Raw genomic sequence first — 13,395 nt, forward strand, 5'->3', positions numbered from 1 at the left:
GCTCCATTTGCAGTACGTGGGAAGTCAGGGTGAGCACAATCGTCCCTGATGACTACACCTGGCACAAAGACTGGACTCTCAGCTCAGAAGGGAAGGAGGGAAAAGAAGAGAGCAGTAGTGATAGGGGATTCAATAGTTAGGGGGTCAGATAAGAGGTTCTGTGGGAGAGATCGAGAATCCCGGATGGTCTGTTGCCTCCCTGGTGCCAGAGTCCACGATATCTCGAATCGAGTTCTCTGTATTCTCAAGAGGGAGGGTGAGCAGCCAGATGTCATGGTCCATGTAGGGACCAATGAAGTTGTTAGGAAGAAGGAGGAGGTCCTGCAAAGAGAGTTTAGGGAGTTAGGTGCAAAGTTGAAGGACAGGGCCTCCGGGGCTGCAATCTTAGGATCGCTACCAGTGCCACATGCTAGTGAGGCTAGAAATAGTAAGATAATACAGCTAAATATGTGGCTAAGGACTTGGTGTAGAAGGGAGGGCTTCATGTTTCTGGACAATTGGACCTTGTTCCAGGGAAGTTGAAGAATTCTAACCTACATTCTAACTTACATTCTTGTTAAAGAATGGTAGGGTGAAGGAACCATGGGTGACAAGTGAAGTGGAAAATCTAGTCAGGTGGAAGAAGGCAGCATACATGAGGTTTAGGAAGCAAGGATCAGATGGGGCTATTGAGGAATACAGGGTAGCAAGAAAGGAGCTTAAGAAGAGACTGAGAAGTGCAAGAAGGGGGCATGAGAAGGCCTTGGCGAGTACGGTAAAGCAAAACCCCAAGGCATTCTTCAATTATGTGAAGAACAAAAAGATGACAGGAGTGAAGGTAGGACTAATTAGAGATAAAGGTGGGAAGATGTGCCTCGAAGCTGTGGAAGTGAGCAAGTGAGTATTCCTCAATGAATACTTCTCTTCGGTATTCACCAATGATAGGGAACTTGATGACAGTGAGGACAATATGAGTGAGATTGAAGTTTTGAAGCATGTTGATATTAAGGGAGAGGAGGTGTTGGAGTTGCTAAAATACATTAGGACGGATAAGTCCCCGGGGCCTGACAGAATATTCCCCAGGCTGCTCCACGAGGCAAGGGAAGAGATTGCTGAGCCTCTGGCTAGGATCCTTATGTCCTTGTTGTCCACAGGAATGGTGCCGGAGGATTTGAGGGAAGCGAATGTTGTCCCTTTGTTTAAAAAAGGTAGTAGGGATAGTCCAGATAATTACAGACTAGTAAGCCTTATGTCTGTGATAAGAGTTGGCTGAGTTCACTCAACCTATTCTCATAAGACATGCTCCCCAATCCAGGCAACATCCTTGTAAATCTCCCCTGCACCCTTTCTATGGTTTCCATGTCCTTCCTGTAGTAAGGCGACCAGAACTGAGCACAGTACTCCAAGTGGGGTCTGACCAGGGTCCTACATAGCTGCAACATTGCAACTCTTGGCTCTTAAACTCAGTCCTACGATTGATGAAGGCCAATACACCATATGCCTTCTTAACCCCAGAGTCAACCTGTGTAGGAGCTTTTGAGCGTCCTATGGACTCGGACCCCAAGATCCTTCTGATCCTCCACACTGCCAAGAGTCTTACCATTTATGCTATATTCTGCTATCATATTTGACCTACCAATGTTTTGGAGTTTTGCAACACAGGATTCCTGACCATTGAACTTGATTTGTGATCCTGTCAACAAATGAGACAATTACCTGTTTATATCTCGCTGGTAACAATTTTTATTGAAGTACTCAGCTAGCCGTGGGGTGTTGCACAAACACTGCAAGATGGAGTTCATATAGCAGGTGTTGCCCAGGTTGCGCAGTCCTGTCAGGGCTCGGCCCAGACCTCCATACACTGGGTTCAGGTTTCGAATTTGAGAAGCAGAAGGGCTTGAGATTTCTGTTTTGCTGCAAACAGAGGGTCTGAAAAGATGCAAACATCTCAGTTAATTTAGGACCAAGAATAGTGCATCACCTAACTTACACTCCACCTCTGTTATATCTGTGATTGGTCCAAAACACAAATTGTTGCAAACAAAGCTTTTATTATTGATTATTGAAGAGAATCTCGACACTGCAACATGTATAATTATGATCGAATTGCACGCATAACATAATTGAGCATACAATAATCTTATAGGAGCCTTAAGCCCAGGAGTGGGATGGAGGAATGGGAATATGTTTATATTGGATGTTAGATCTGGAAGGTCCATGACAAAGGTCTGGGAGCAAGTCAGAGGTAACAAAGCACGACATAAAATGCACTAAATAAATATACTGACACATACAAAATAGCTTGGAAGATTAAAAAGCAACCTACTTTGTTTCCCGGTTGACTGTGGGCACTGGTTTGGTTGTTTTCACCTTGCTCTGCTCGTCATGAATCGCCTGAGCAATATCTGGCGAGGAGTAGGAACGTTTCAGTTTGGGAACGTCAGCATCAGTTACACTTTGTGGTTTGGCTTTGTGGGTCGGAGGAGTTGCAGGCGGTGTGATCGATGGTACCATTTCAGGTGGGTACATGTGAACAGAGTTGGTTGGTGAATGATAGTATCGATAGGTTCCAGTTACCACATCAAGAAACTGAGAAGGAACAAAGTCAACGTGAAAATAGTACACAAGAAGCTGAGATTTGTTCCTTCTTATCAGAATAGCAAAGGAAAAATTTGTAAATCTAATCTTCTAGAACATGCAGTAATATTAAATAAATTTAATAAAATAGCATTAACTAGTCACTTGTTTTATAAAAGTGTGATGTTTTACATTACAGAAATAACTGAACTGGATAACTGGATTGGTTACAGTTTACATGTGTAACTCAGCTGGCCCTAGCTTCCCAGTTCCAAGACTAATCTCCATACAATTAAACACTGCTATCTGTATTTCAGTTTCAAACAGGTTTAAAAGACCCCTTTAAGACTTACACACCGAGCCCTATCTCTACTGTGTGTAAAAGTCTGGCTGGGTAAAGCCTAGCAGGTACCCATGTTATGCATGTACCTGAAGAAATTCAGACACACTGAGAAAATGGCAGTCAATAAGTATTGTGTAATTCACTTCTTTCTCTAAGTTAAAGGGCTTTTTCACTTAATTAGGAAGAAAAGCAACTTAATGACAGGGAAGAATATCCAGCTAATTTTAAACTTCACAGGCCAAAAGAAGTCAACTATACCTTCATCCATCCCTGTGGCAAACCCGGAACAGTCCGACCCATTTCTTCACTTCTTGCTCTGGTTAACACTTCTCTAGGTTCCTACATTAAAAATGTTATAAAGGAAAATAATCTCAACAACCGTGCAAAGTGAACACCAGGACATCACAGAATACTGCCTTTGATGACTGCTGTACCCATGGTTTTGAAGTGCTAGGGATTGCAAAATGGGTGAATGGAATATAAAAACAAGCTTTGAACGGCAACGACAAATTATCAGAACGTGGATGGACAATGCTCACATTGGGACTCTATTCACTGCTCAGAGCCAAGATTGTGCATCCTCAGACCTCATGGGAAGCTAGTGCGGAAATTGCAGGGGCCCTGCTAAGATATTTAAAATATCCTTAGCCACAGGTGAGATGCCAGAGGAAGAGGATAACCAATGTTGTTCCATTGTTTAAAAAAGGCTCTAAAATTAAGCTAGGAAGTCACAGGTGGGTGGGCCTGACCTCAGTAGTGGGTAAATTATTATATGGGGCTTAATATACAAGTATTTGGATATATAGAGCCTGATTATAGATAGTCAACATGTCTTTATTTGTGGTAAGTTATGTCTAGCCAATCTTAAAAGAGTTTTTCGAGAAGGTCACCAAAAAACCTAATGGAAGGAAAGGCAGCGTATGTTGTCTACATGGACTTTAGCACGGCCTTTGACAAGGTCTTTCACGGGAATTTCAGGATGTGCTAGTAAACTGGATTCAACATTGGCTTATGAGAGTGGAATTAGACAGTTGTCTCCCTGACTGCAAAACTGAATGCTTCAAAATAAAGCAAGTTATTTTCTCCCCCAAAGAGTGTATGAAGAATTTTCTTTATAAACCACACAGAGGTCTCAGTATCATGAAACAATGCAGAGGAACTTCAGGCAGTTACGCTCATGCAGCCTCTGGTTAATTAAACACCATTGGTTAATCATCCACTAAGCAATGAGGGTTTTTCCACGTATGTACTGCAAACAAAATTCTCATTTTGAAAATATATCTTCCTTTAATCTCCCTCTGGGGTGAACAGCCTAAACCTATTCAATTTACTTCATGTCAGAGGAAATAGATATTGTTAAGAACCAAATTCAGGAACGTTTATTACTGACATGCACTGCTCAGTGGGACACAGAAGGAACATTGTGGTTCATATCAGACTAGATAGGGGTAGGTTTCACTATGAATTGCTTACATTTGTTCTATCATTCTCTTTCAACACTGTTGATTGCAGGCCTCCACTTTCCTGTCTCTTTTCACCAAGGTCTTGCTGCTGTGCCTGAATGCAGAAATAGTTCAATATAAACCAATTTATGTCGGTCACTTTTATTAAAACATGCATGTACACCGAATACTCCTTCCTGCAACCAACAAGCATGTGCTACATCTCACAGGTCTGCATCAACTTCTAAATCAGGAATTACTATTTTAGGCAGCATCAGGTTTCACCTAACTTCCCTGCACAAAAGTACAACATCTTCTTCCTCACTGGTTGTACCTTCTGTCTAAAACTGCCAAATTTATCACCTTTCCTTTCTAGGACATCAGAAAGTAATAGATATCACTAATTTCAATTTTTGAAATAAACTTAAGACCAATCACATGAAATTGAACAGCTCCCATCTCCCTTGCCAGGGCACAGCTTCGAATTAGGGAAATCTTTTAACTGTTTTTATAAAACCAAACTCATTTCAAACAACCCACCCACAGAATGCAACACCACTGGCAGCAGAGGAATGGGACCAGGCCAGGACTCTGTATAATGCATAATGTGGTGGATAATTGTTTATCGGGATGGAGGCCGGTGACTAGCGGGGTGCCTCAGGGATCTGTTTTGGGCCCAATGTTGTTTGTAATATACATAAATGATCTGGATGATGGGGTGGTAAATTGGATTAGTAAGTATGCCGATACTAAGGTAGGTGGTGTTGTGGATAATGAGGTAGGTTTTCAAAGCTTGCAGGGAGATTTATGCCAGTTAGAAGAATGGGCTGAACGGTGGCAGATGGAGTTTAATGCTGAGAAGTGTGAGGTTCTACATTTTGGCAGGAATAATCCAAATAGAACATACAGGGTAAATGGTAGGGCATTGAGGAATGCAGAGGAACAAAGAGATCTAGGAATAACAGTGCGTAGTTCCCTGAAGGTGGAGTCCCATGTAGATAGGGTGGTGAAGAAGGCTTTTCAGAGCATTGAGTACAGAATTTGGGATGTAATGTTAAAATTGTACAAGGCATTGGTAAGGCCAAATTTGGAATATTGTGTACAGTTCTGGTCACTGTATTATAGGAAAGATATCAATAAATTAGAGAGAGTGCAGAGAAGATTTACTAGGATATTACCTGGGTTTCAGCACTTAAGTTACAGAGAAAGGTTGAACAAGTTAGGTCTCTATTCATTGGAGTGTAGAAGGTTGAGGGGGGATTTGATCGAGGTATTTAAAATTTTGAGAGGGATAGATAGAGTTGACGTGGATAGGCTGTTTCCATTGAGAGTAGGGGAGATTCAAACAAGAGGACATGATTTGAAAGTTAGGGGGCAAAAGTTTAAGGGAAACACGAGGGGGTATTTCTTTACTCAGAGAGTGATAGCTGTGTGGAATGAGCTTCCTGTAGAAGTAGTAGAGGCCAGTTCAGTTGTGTCATTTAAGGTAAAATTGGATAGGTATATGGACAGGAAAGGAGTGGAGGGTTATGGGCTGAGTGCGGGTAGGTGGGACTAGGTGAGATTAAGAGTTCGGCACGGACTAGGAGGGCCGAGATGGCCTGTTTTCGAGCTGTGATTGTTCTATGGTTATATAATCATGGGGCCAGAATCTGCTGCACATTGTTTTCTGTTGGTCTCTACTCTCACCTTCTTTATCAATGCTTTCAGTAAACTAACTGGCCTGGACGGCACTCTCTGGCTAAATGTGATCACTGATGTTCCCTCCAAAATGCATTTCATATCAACTCCACCAGACACAATCCAACTTCTCCTCAGTATGAAGCTTTGTTTCAAAAGTCCAACAGCATCAAAACAGCTGATTATATCCTCACGTATTCCCTATTTTGAATGACAGGTTGTTTAAAAATGGGAATTGACTGGAGAAGCTTATGCAGTTCCTCTGGCTCAGCAACTCCAGTCAGCAGGAGTAGTGTGTGTGCAGAAACCAAAAATGTCAGTCACATTCTAAACAAAAGCAGGTCTTCCATGGTACAGAGCTTTCACAAGAATGTACAAAAACTGGTGCTATGACCCACTGAGTCCATGCCAATCATCAATCACCTCTTACACCATTAATGCGCTCATCGCATTAAAAAAAATTTCATTCCACATTCCAACAAATTCCCCCAAATTCTACCATTCATCTACACACAATGAATGGCACAGCCTCAGAATGCAGGGATGTCCCTTTAGAACCGAGATGAGGAGAAATTTCTTTAGCCACCGCATAATGAATCTGTGGAATTCATTGCCCAGGTAGTTGTGGTCATCAGATATATTTAAAGTATAGGTCAACAGGTTCTTGATTAGTGAGGTAGTCAAAGGTTATAGGGAGAAGGCAGAAAAACAGAGTTTACAGGGATAACAAATCAGCTATGATGGGCTGAATGGGCTAGTTCTGCTCCTTCATTGTTTATGGTTTTATGGAATAGGTAGTGGCCAATTAACCTACCAACTCAGATGCCTTTGGGAGGTGGGAGGAAAGCAGAACCCTAGGAGGAATTCCAAGTGGTGATAGGGAGAACATAGGCAGCACCTGAGATTAGGCACAACCCAATTCTTTGGAGCTGTGAAACAATGCCTTGATTAGCTGTGACACTGTGCTGTCCTTTTAATCTCCATAGTGTACTGTAGTCAGTAGATATGTTAGGCTAAGGGCAAGTGTCTCAACAGTCAAAAATTAAATGAATTAAATAAAACTGAGGAAATCACCCAGAAGACAAAAATCAGTTTATAGCCAAATTCAGAAGGCCAAAGTGAAATTACAGTGCAGATGTGTAGGACAAAGATTAACAAATTACAAAGGTGTAGATACAAAGAAAAGGAATCAAAAATTTAGAAACGCAGATGAGTTCAGCCAAACTATAAGAGCATGGTTGTAACACATTTAAATTATCATTAAAAGTATAACATTGCCCCTAGCAGCACTGGTTTAGTTTTTCCCTTCACAATACAACATTTTCAAGTATGGATGTACCTGCTTTCCTCTGGAGCTGCTAGCTTCTGGCTCAGGTACAGGTTGTTCCTGTACATCTTTCCTCACATTCCCTTGTTCTCTTATCGGACTTTCAGTTTTGCCTTTTTCTTCTACAGACTCCTTTACTTGCTCTGTTGATTGTTTTCTTTCATCATCATCTTTCTGCCATTTGTATTCCAGTTCCTGTTTTTGTTCTTTGAATTCTTTGCTCTGTTTCTCTTGCTCAGCTTTTATTTTAAGCACCTTTGCTTCTTCCTCACGCTGTTCTTTTTCTTGATCTAACTGTTCCTTTTTTCTTTGCTCTTCCTGCCTTCGTTCACGCTGTTCCTTTTCTTTTTTGGCCTTTTCGCTAATCAGTGCTGCTTCAGTATGGATCTGACTTATTTCATCATCTGTTAACAGGTTTTGGGGCTCCACACATGGCTTTGTTGACCGATCGGGTACTACTGGTCCATTGTGAACAGGTAAACTTTCTGTACCAGAACTAGACCTCTCTGGCACTTTTAGTGTAGGTTTATTAGTTCGATCAACCTGTTCAAATGCATAAAAATAGAATTGCTCTTGTGAACCTTACCAAAACATTTACTTAAAACCACAGAAATGCTGAATATCCAAACTATTCAACTCCTGTACTCCTAAAGAGCACAACAATCGAAGTATTAATCCAAACATTGAGACAATGCACCTGCAATTCTTTACACATTTTTAACCCCAAACTGCAGAAGCATGGGAGCAGGAGTTTTATAATACCTAAATACACCGTCCTCTAGCACACATACCTGAGGAATATTTTTCACTGCAACAGGGTGTCCACCAGTTGATGCTAGATCCTTCAAACCAGGTACACCATTAGGCACATTCATTGTTTCTATGCCGACTTCTTTTGTTGTTGCATCTAGCTCAGATAAACTTCCATTAAATCTTCCCAATTCTTGGAAAGCCTTCCCTTCATCGAGGTCTCCAGAGGGTGGGCAAGGTGGAGGGGGTTCCTCCAAGGACGGGTAACTAAAATTCACTGTATGTAAAATGATAGACACAACTCTCATTAAAAATATAGTTTTTTTTAAATCAATGAATCTTAGAAGTTTCAGTGCTACAACCAGTTATCAGTCTGAAGAAAGAACTTTGATTCTCACTGTGCTTATAGGCTGAAATTAGCTACAACTTGCAGTTGCCCTCAAAGCTTATTGCTTTGGGAAGGTAGGGGAGAAAATTGCACACATATTTCTGATCAGTATTCAGTAATTCCCCTACAGGGAAAGGCTCAAATACCTTCCACAGTACACAGAAGAGGTACCAGAGGGGAAACCATGGATCCACGCTAACACCTTTAAGCACTGATGAGGGGTGGGTGAGAAAGTGAGAACACATCTAAAACTATCAGCCAATCGTGCATAACCACGAATGAATTTTCTCTAGCTGCTTCCACCACACCACCTTTTCTCCTTTAGAGGAATTTATTAACTTGATGCATTTAATGTCTTTATATTGTCTGAATTTTCCAATGCTTAATATCTTAGCCAGATTGGGTTCCTAATCTGAGAGCCAAAGACCCTTTGGTTAATGGTCGGGGTCTATGGCATAAAAAAAAAGGTAGGGAACCCCTGGCTTAGAGCGTAGTGCAATTGAATGCCTGTCAAGAAATATTCAGGTATCATCTCTTACCATGTAACACAGCTGTTTGCCAACACATAGAGATCTAACAACCCAAAAGAATTACCTTGTATTTGTAGGATAATGCCAAAGCTGAAACATCTTATGCATCTCAGAAAATGTATTATCACTTGCAAGTTTTCCCACTCCACTTCCCATTGGACATATACTTCCCATTGCAGTATACACTGCAATGGATTGCCTACATCCTGCTTATTCTTTAGAACAAACTTACAAGAGGTTTTCAGCCATTTTTTAAAGAATGTTATATAGTCGGGTTAATTGGGAAGCAGAAAAATACTTACAGGACACTTGAACAGTTGTAGAGGATTCTTCCTTTGGAGCAGTCACTTTGGGATTAGTGGTGTACATTGGGTAGCAGAGAAGCCAGCTGTCATAGCCACCCTCCAATACCACTGGTTCATTCTGAACAATTACTTGACTATCCCACTGCACAAGAAAAAAAGTAGAAAATTCAACACTCATGGCAAGTTAATGCACCCAATTCTTTCATAAGAAAAAGTTCCGAGCTTCAAAAGATTCACCATCTGTTATGGAGGCTCCACTGCACAAGATCGGAAAAAAGCTGCAGAGGGTAGTAAACTCTCCCAGCCCCATCGTAGGCACTAGCCTCTCCACCATCAGGGAAATCTTCCACAGTTGATGCCTCAAGAAGGCGGCATCCATCATTAAGGACCCTCATGCACTTCAGACATTGCTACCCTCAAAGAGGTAGGAAGAGCCTGAAGACACACACTCAATGTTTTAGAAACAGCTTCTTCCCTTCCTCCATCTTTTTGCATGGTTTCTTATATTTCTGATTCCAATTTATAGCAATATTTTTAATGTATTGCACAATACTGCTGCCACAGAAAACATATTTTAAAAATATATACATAATCAGTGATTAGGATATTCTGAGATATTCATAGCCCGTAACATCCTATCTGTGTGCAATAGGTGCAGATATGAACCGTCATTGTTGACAGCACTAGAGACCATGTGGAGAAGTGTCAGGGAGACAGCTACACCTGGATGGGCCATTCTGTAATCTTACAGCATCAGTACTACACTCAGTCATGAAGGTGAACTACTTGAAAACGAGTGAAACATAAATGGCTGAAGAACTTTTCTTAGCCAGAGAATGGTGAATCTGTGTAATTCATTGCCACGTGGTTCATTTTGGTAGGTCAAATATGATGGCAGAATATACTATTAACAGTAAGACTCTTGGCAGTGTGGAGGATCAGAGGGATCTTGGGGTCCGAGTCCATAGGATGCTCAAAGCACCTGCGCAGGTTGACTCTATGGTTAAGAAGGCATATGGTGTATTGGCCTTCATCAATCATGGAATTGAATTTAGGAGCCAAGAGGTAATGTCAGACCCCACTTGGAGTACTGTGCTCAGTTCTGGTCGCCTCACTACAGGAAGGATGTGGAAGCCATAGAAAGGGTGCAGAGGAGATTCACAAGGATGTTGCCTGGATTGGGGAGAATGCCTTATGAAAACAGGTTGAGTGAACTTGGTCTTTTCTCCTTGGAGCAACAGAGGATGAGAGGTAACCTGATAGAGGTGTATAAGATGATGAGAGGTATTGATCATGTGGATAGTCAGGCTTTTTCCCAGGGCTGAAATGGTTGCCACAAGAGGACACAGGTTTAAGGTGCTGGGGAGTAGGTAGAGAGATGTCAGAGGCAAGTTTTTTTACTCAGAGTGGTGAGTGCGTGGAATGGACTGCTGGCAACAATGGTGGAGGCGGATACAATAGGGTCTTTTAAGAGACTTTTGGATAGGTACATGGAGCTTAGAAAAATAGAGGGCTATAGGTAAGCCTAGTAATTTCTGAGGTAGGGACACATTCAGCACAACTTTGTGGGCCGAAGGGCCTGTATTGTGCTGTGGGTTTTCTATGTTTCTATAAATGGCTGTGGGAGCCAAGTCATTGGGTATATTTAAAGCAGAGGTTGATATGTCCTCAATTAGTAAGGTCATCAAAGGTTATGGGGAGAAGGTAGGAGAATGAAATTGTGAGGGTTAATAAATCAGCCATTATTGAATGGCTGAGTATACTTGATGGGCCAAATAGCCTAATTCTGCTCATACGACATATGATCTTATGGAGTTATGAACCAATCTTACACCGCGCATATTGCAAGCAATTTCCAAACCTTGTAAAGTGCATCTTTGAGGCTTTGAAGAACACTTCCCCTTTTCACTTGGTTGATGGAACTGAACCAATCCAACAAAACAATGTAATCAACGCACTGCCGTTTTCGCCACATCTCCTTTGATTCTTCTGGCAGTTTCAACTCTATCTGGTTTACAGTGATGCTGAGGGAAAGAATTTTTAGCAATATTAACTTGGAGATGAGACACAGGAACAAAAAGAACTTCATGAAAGCCAACAGTGTTCAACTGTCTTATCAAACTTTACAGAAGCATTTGCTGCCTATTTTAACTAGACTGAATTTCCTACCCTGGGTTGATAGCTTCCTCTGGCACACTTATACAGCACGACCTGGCCATATGAATGTGAGATTCCCGGTAATCCTTGGAGCTCCGAGCATCCATAATGATCACCTTAGTGTTTTCACCTTGCAACATTGCAAACAGCTTTTCTGCACTGATTGTTCCTCGAGACAAAACTGTTCCCCACACACAGAAATAAAACACAATTAATTCAGTCAGAATAGTGACAATGGGAAAACAGAAATATGTACAAACAAACACCGTTCTGGATGAATGTCAGACCAGTAACATTCAGATAGCTTGTTTTTTTTCACTTGTATCAGAAAGTGCCAGATCACTTCAGAACTGTAGGTGAATCACCAATGCTTTCTACCCTGGATGGTAGTTAAGGCAGATCACTGGGGTATTTAAAGATAAATGATCAGGGAACTGGGGATAAAGGTGAACTTACATAGAAGAGGTGATGAACCCTGATATGGAATGTGGAACAGATTTGAGGCCTTCTATGTTCTTTATGCTCTTAATTCCTTAGCCTATTCCACCAAGTTATTAGGAGCTGTTTCTCCTTCCTGAAAGATATGCTCATTTAAAAAAAAATTCGGGCATTTGTTTTCCCTAGACAGTTGAAGACTAGGTTGAGAATGTAGGATTCACTGAAATGATTGTTAACCGTCTCCTTCTTTGCTGATGTTGCCTAACCCCCTGGGTATTTAGCATTTTCCATTTATTATTCACATTCCCAGCATCTACAGCGTTTTGCTGTTCAGACAAATATCCCATCAACTAATTCTACCTGCTGACTGCAGAGACACCAAAACTATACACGGAACTCAGCACTTAACATGTAGGGTCAGGGGTGCCAGTATTTGCTGGCCAGTGATTTGTGTAGGAAGCTTAGAGCACAAGGGTAGGACTGAGCAAGAGATTTTTTTTTTGACTTGTTTAGTATTAAGGGGAATGTTAATGGAATGAAGGAGGGGTGATGGGCATTTAACTGGCACAGACACTTTGGGCTGAGCAGTCCAGTGAACTTTTTTTAAGTTATGATAGAAATCTCACCGATGTGCTCTGTACTGGATTCGTTGATGTTGCTTAACACCGTGTCCCCCTAAAACAAATGAAAAGCAGCTTTACAAACTTCTGGTTAACATTCCAAATATTTATAACACGTTCCACTCCATTTCCCAATTTAACAAAAAATATCTACAGTTAAGTATTCCAATATTCCTCTTCAGCAGCAGTAATATACAGCTTCCTAATGCCCAAACAATATTCTTTATTATTTCAAGGCATTGAGAGCTAGGAAAGCATATGCCAATCATCCCATACTGCATTAATTGCTTACCTATTGATGACCAAACACACTTTCCACAGATCTGGAGTCACTTTGTCAAACTAGAGAACTATATTTCCTTCTCAAGGTCATTAGTGAACTACATGGATTCTTACAGTTACTGATTAATTAACTAAATGTACACTTGAGGTAACAATATGACAGATGGGGAACGGGCTCACCAAGACACGTGAGAATAAATAGGTTATTTTCAGTAACTTCTGGGATCAATGCTGAGCCCTTAATGATTTACATTCAATTTCACATCTTAGACGTAGGGACTGATAGCAACATTTCCTGCTGATAACTGCATTAGCAAGTTATGAGGAAGGCATAGAGTGCCTACAAAGAGATATAACTAACTATATAGTGGATAGCAATCCAAGCTGACAGTGCTCCAACCCAGCACACATTAGATTCAGCCTACCATGCAGATGATACTAAGGTAGGTGGTGTGGATAATGAGGTGGGTTTTCAAAGCTTGCAGGGAGATTTATGCCGGTTAGAAGAATGGGCTGAACGTTGGCAGATGGAGTTTAATGCTGAGAAGTGTGAGGTTCTACATTTTGGCAGGAATAA

The 13,395-nt window shown here is 41.3% G+C and overlaps 1 protein-coding gene across 8 annotated transcripts in view; it reads right to left on the bottom strand.

The window, feature by feature from the left end:
- The window catches only part of usp8 (ubiquitin specific peptidase 8), a 51,687-nt gene that overhangs the window by 16,514 nt on the left and 21,778 nt on the right, over nt 1-13,395 (bottom strand). For 7 of the 8 annotated variants that reach the window (XM_059953121.1, XM_059953120.1, XM_059953117.1 and 4 more), the window contains 10 exons: nt 12,543-12,591; nt 11,491-11,659; nt 11,183-11,345; nt 9,319-9,463; nt 8,140-8,375; nt 7,361-7,891; nt 4,373-4,456; nt 3,158-3,238; nt 2,306-2,568; nt 1,696-1,908 (listed from right to left, as the gene is read on the bottom strand). In XM_059953121.1, coding sequence (XP_059809104.1) covers nt 1,696-1,908; nt 2,306-2,568; nt 3,158-3,238; nt 4,373-4,456; nt 7,361-7,891; nt 8,140-8,375; nt 9,319-9,463; nt 11,183-11,345; nt 11,491-11,659; nt 12,543-12,591 — 1,934 coding nt within the window. The remainder of the gene's footprint in view (nt 1-1,695; nt 1,909-2,305; nt 2,569-3,157; nt 3,239-4,372; nt 4,457-7,360; nt 7,892-8,139; nt 8,376-9,318; nt 9,464-11,182; nt 11,346-11,490; nt 11,660-12,542; nt 12,592-13,395) is intronic. The other variant, XM_059953122.1, reaches the window with a different exon arrangement.

The sequence above is a fragment of the Hypanus sabinus genome, chromosome 28 (genome assembly GCF_030144855.1).
Source record: "Hypanus sabinus isolate sHypSab1 chromosome 28, sHypSab1.hap1, whole genome shotgun sequence".
NCBI lineage: Eukaryota > Metazoa > Chordata > Chondrichthyes > Myliobatiformes > Dasyatidae > Hypanus > Hypanus sabinus.